Here is a 4,942-nt window from a genome sequence, read left to right on the forward strand (position 1 = left end):
TGCAATGCTTGGTAAGAAATGTACGTATTATCCTGCCCATGCAATTGTAACCCCTCTGTACAGTATGTTCACAAATAAAATAAAATAAAATTAAAAAAAAAAAAAAAGAAGCTCAGGAACAGTGCCCAGATCCTGAGTTCAAGCCCTAAGACTGGCAAAAGAAAAAAAAGCCTGGTTCAGGTGGTAGGTACATCCAAGGTCCTCGATTTAAAACCACATTACTGCCAATAACAAATTACTATTATTTTAAATTTAAATTGATTTTTTAAATTTCAGCATACTAAAAAAAATTGTTTAATACTGAATCAATCAACTTTAAAAAAAACTGAATCTAAACGTATAAGAGGATTGAGGCTCAAATAATTCAGCCAGTTTAACTAACTTAAAGAAAAGTCTGAAAACCAGGACTGAAACCAGTAACATCAGGGGAAGGGGGAGGGGATTTTAAAGGTACCTACCGTCTACTTTAATACCTATACTGTACAGAAGAGTAACATTACACCCAGGTTATAAAAGATGGAAACACAGCTTCGAAACGGAAATTGTAAACTGTCAAAGCAATTAACACAGCTAGTAAGATAGTGGACCTAGTGGTATCTGAATTTGTGATCTCTCTGTTATACTATGGGACATCCCCAAATTGGTTATCAAAAAAGTAAACAAGGCCCAGTGCTCCTGTAGTGTTTCTTCTGTTCCATCTCTTCATTCCATTCTGCTGAAAAGTAGCTAAGGATAGCTAATCAGGATGCAACCAAAGGCCAGGCACATTGGGCAGAACATTACTCACCTAGGCCTTGCTCATCTCCAGTCAGATATTCCTAGCCCAAAGCAAAGGTTACAAAATCAAGACTTAGACCTTTCCCCAAAGGACAGATCCCCACCAATGCCCATGCCAAGCACACCTGCCCACCTGGATAGGCAGCCCCCTCCGTCTACAACCTCTTGTACATGGAGGGTCCCACAACATTTATGCAGGGAGGGAAAAGAGTAACACAGCCGCAGCAGCAAAAACCACCATTTATTGAGCGCTTACTATTTGCCAGGCACTGTTCTAAGTGTCTTACTTATGTCATTTCTCACTTTTTTTTTTGGTCAATCGTGGGGCTTGAACTCTGGGCCTGGGCGCTGTCCCTGAGCTCTTCAAGTCAAGGCTAGCGCTCTACCACGTGAGCCACAGCGCCACTTCCAGTTTTCTGGGGGTTAGTTGGAGATAAGAGTCTCACAGACTTTTCAGCCCAGGCTGGCTTTGAACTGCAATCCTCAGATCTCAGGCTCCTGAATAGCTAGGATTACAGGGGTGAGCCACCAGCGCCAGGCTTTTTTCTCACAATTCTATGTGGTAGATTCATTTACAAATAAATTAAGGCTTAGAGCAGTTAAGCAAGTTGCCAATAATCACACAATTTTTTGGGGGGTCGTCATAGGGCTTGAACTCTGGGTCTGGGCGCTGTCCCTCAGCTCTTCAGCTCAAGGCGAGCACACTCTACCACGTGAGTCACAGCGCCACTTCTGGTTTTCTGGTGGTTAATTGGAGATAAGAGTCTCACAGACTCCTGTCCAGGCTAGCTCTGAACCATCATCCTCAGATTTCAGCCTTCTGAGTAGCTAGGAATACAGGCATGAACCACCAGCACCCAGCTTGGTCACACAGTCTCATTACTTTAGCAAGTACAGCTGGTTCCTGGGACAGACCTCTAGAAGAACTATAACTATAGTCTGGCCTTGAGACATGGCTTCCCTGCAGATGAAGACTAAGCATAATACACTTACTTCAAGAAAGAAATAGCCCCAGAACAACTCTGGGTACAGAAGACACAATCAGACACTGAAATCTAACTTGGGCCATGCTTTTACAACAGGCTTTTACAACAAAAGCTTCCTCTTGTCTTTTTCCCAGCCTGGCCTGGCAAGTCTGGGAAAGTCTGGCAAGTCTGTTTGCCTGTTTCCCACAAACAACCCATTCTTCCTACTACCATCTAGTACTCCTTTATCTCTAATCTTCACATTGAGGGCTAGCAATACAAGTAGAGGTGTCATGAGCCCCTCCTTTGTAGTCAAGAATCTATTGCTTTCCACCTAGTCTCATCCCTTAGGACAGAATGTGGCATATAGTAAGTGCTCAATAAATTATCTCATTGAATAAACAAAGGAGTGAACAAAAACTTTACCTCCAGGGCTGCAGTTTCTTTATCTGGGGATATGGGAGAAGGTGCAAGGACGGAATTAGATGAGTAATCTCCAAGATTTCCTCTTGCTTTAATACCATATATTTTTTATATATGATCACCCCTGAGGTGGGCCTCTGCTGAAAATCTTCCCTATCTACGATCCCATCCCTCTAACAGTTCTAGTTATCTAATAGCTTGACACAAACACAATGATCTCTCTATAAATTTAGCAGGGGCCCACATGACTTAGTTAATATTGCTGATCTTTACCCTAAATCTGAATGAACATTTTTATTAATGTTCTCATACCACTACCCTACTCATATGAAGTTTCCATAATACTTAAGACAGCTTGTTGGGCAGATGTGTCAACTCCTTGACAGAGTGATTCTCCATTAGGAACAGTTCTATCCCATTGGGAGTTTTTTTTGTTTTGGTTTTGGTTTTATGGAATCACTGAAAGTTGTCACTAAGATTGGGCAATGGGAGGAGCTGCAACTGGCATTAACAGAGACCAGGGATGCTAAACATCTAGAAATACATGGAACAGTTCTAGCAATGAAGAATTGTTTTGTCCAAGATGGGACTTGTTCTCCCTTTTCAAAAATAACTGTCTTTGGCACTGGCAGCCAGCTGGCACCCTGTATTTTGTAAGCCATGAAATTAAAGTCATCCATGGTAAATATGTCAGGTGCACTAGAAAATACTATTGCTGAACCCTCTCTTTCCTTTGAAGAAATCTGATCTGATTCTGAATGTAAAAAAGAAAAAGAAAAAATAATGCCCTAAGTAACCTGTCACCTGAGTTTCTAAGCAACTTAACCACTTTGTTTCATCCTGAACCAAAGGAAACACATTACTTGGAGGGAAGAAACACAACCACAAAACAGCCTAGGTATGCCTAGGCTCCAAAGTTTATCTTGGGAGACATAAAAGAGCCCACACATCCACCAACCATATTTGGCCTGGCCCAGGGCCCAAGCCCCAAACAAAAGGAAACCATGAGTCCCTAAAGAGCCCTCTGGGCAGGCTCACCTGCAAGAAGGTATCTGTGGGACAGTGACCAAGGGAACATTGGAGGGTGTGTCTCGGCCTCCTTCCTCTGGCTCCTTCTTGATCTTTTGCTTCGAACTTGTCTTGTTCTTCTTGGGTACTCCCTTGAGGGGGGTTCCCACCCCACCTTGGCCTTCCTGTTCCTCCTCCTCTACTTCTTCTGCTTCTTCCTCCTCCCCACCACCCTCCTTCAACCCTTCCTCATCCCCAGCCTCACTGAGGCTTTGCGGGGAATCACCCTTCTTCCTGGTGGTGGCAGCACCTCGCGGTGAATGGACCGCACAATAGGCAGTCTTGCGCACAGTGAAGATGGTACCATTGAGGCTGGTTTCTCTCATTGGCTCAATCTTCATGAAGAGACCAGCCCTCTGTGCACACGTCACATGGAAGGCTGTGTAGCAGTTTACTTTATGGCACTGGATGGCGGCACCCAGCCCTTTCTGCTTGCAGATATAGCAGGTTAGTTTCCAGCGGGCAGGTGGGATGTTGTTGATGCCCTCAATAGGCTCCAGGAACACAGTGTTCGAGAAGCAGACTTCAGGGATCCAGATGGCACACACTACATGGGCCCAGAGCCCATCACTGGTCTGTTTGAAGGCGCCACCCTTATTGGGGCAAAGAACACAATCTACAGGCCGAGAGGGAGACTGCAGGCAGCAGCGGCATAACCACTGGCCCTCAGGGATGTAGGGCACACCGTAGCACTCCTGGTGTACAGCCAGGTTGCAGATATCACAGAAGAGAATGACATTGCTGTTGTGGCATTCATCATCCAGGCACACACAGCAGAAAGCATCTTCATCAATGAGTGACTGCTGGGCCCCACTACTGCGACTCTCCAAGTATGACTCTTTCTCCAGCCGGTCCATCAGAAACTCAAAAGTATCTGCTGACACCACACTGTGCCCATCTGCTCGCCGCTTCTCATTCACCATGTCCAACCAGGCAAGGTCCTCCTCATCCATGTCATATTCCACCTCTGCATCCAGGTCTTCAGGTGGTTTCTCAATGTAGCGATAATAGGCAGCAGGCAATGGGGGTGCTTCTGTCTGGGTGCCTAGATCCACTAGGCGGAAGCTGGGCTGTGGGAGGTTGAGAGAAGTGCTGGATGCATGTTTGGAACAGGACTCCTTCTTTTTGCCTTTGGATGAGGGCTTCTTAGACTTGCTGGGGAACTGAGGCTGCTCACTGTTTTCCTTGTTACTATTGCATTCAGTGATATCCTGAGCAGTCAGCTCATCCTCAGTGATGATCTTGAGTGGATCATAGATGCTGATACGATGTAGACGTCCATCTATGTCCACCTCAACAATTCGCTGGGCCTGAGCATATGTCAGGGTCTCCCGAGTGGGTGAGCATTTGAGACTGTAGGGGGATGGGGAACGTCGGCCCTCGGCATTTTGCCGAGATTTCCGGCGAGGCTTCCTCATGGCACTTGGTAACCAGGGAGATAGGCCTAAGGAAAGAAGGCCAAGAAACTGTGAGTTGAACATCTATGTATGCATGCACCCATTCACCCTTCCAAGTGGCCACTGAAAGCAGATGTTGTTCCCTCTGTGTGAACAACATGCCTCTTAAGCATCTACAAAGCTTCGTCTTTTTCAAGTCTGCACAACATCACTTCTCAGTGAGATCTTTTCTCTATCCAGAATTGCAAATCCCTCTCCACTACTAGCAACAGACTCTTCACCCAGTTTCATTTTTCTCTGCAACACTCATCA

At 45.5% G+C, this 4,942-nt stretch overlaps 1 protein-coding gene across 1 annotated transcript in view; it reads right to left on the reverse strand.

Annotated features, from left to right (window-relative positions):
* Brpf3 (bromodomain and PHD finger containing, 3) overlaps positions 1-4,651 on the reverse strand; it is a 33,758-nt gene extending 29,107 nt beyond the window's left edge. The window contains exon 1 of the mRNA XM_013029585.1: positions 3,204-4,651. Coding sequence (XP_012885039.1) covers positions 3,204-4,651 — 1,448 coding nt within the window. The remainder of the gene's footprint in view (positions 1-3,203) is intronic.
* Positions 4,652-4,942: the final 291 nt, after the last annotated feature.

The sequence above is a fragment of the Dipodomys ordii genome, unplaced genomic scaffold (assembly GCF_000151885.1).
Source record: "Dipodomys ordii isolate 6190 unplaced genomic scaffold, Dord_2.0 Scaffold120, whole genome shotgun sequence".
NCBI lineage: Eukaryota > Metazoa > Chordata > Mammalia > Rodentia > Heteromyidae > Dipodomys > Dipodomys ordii.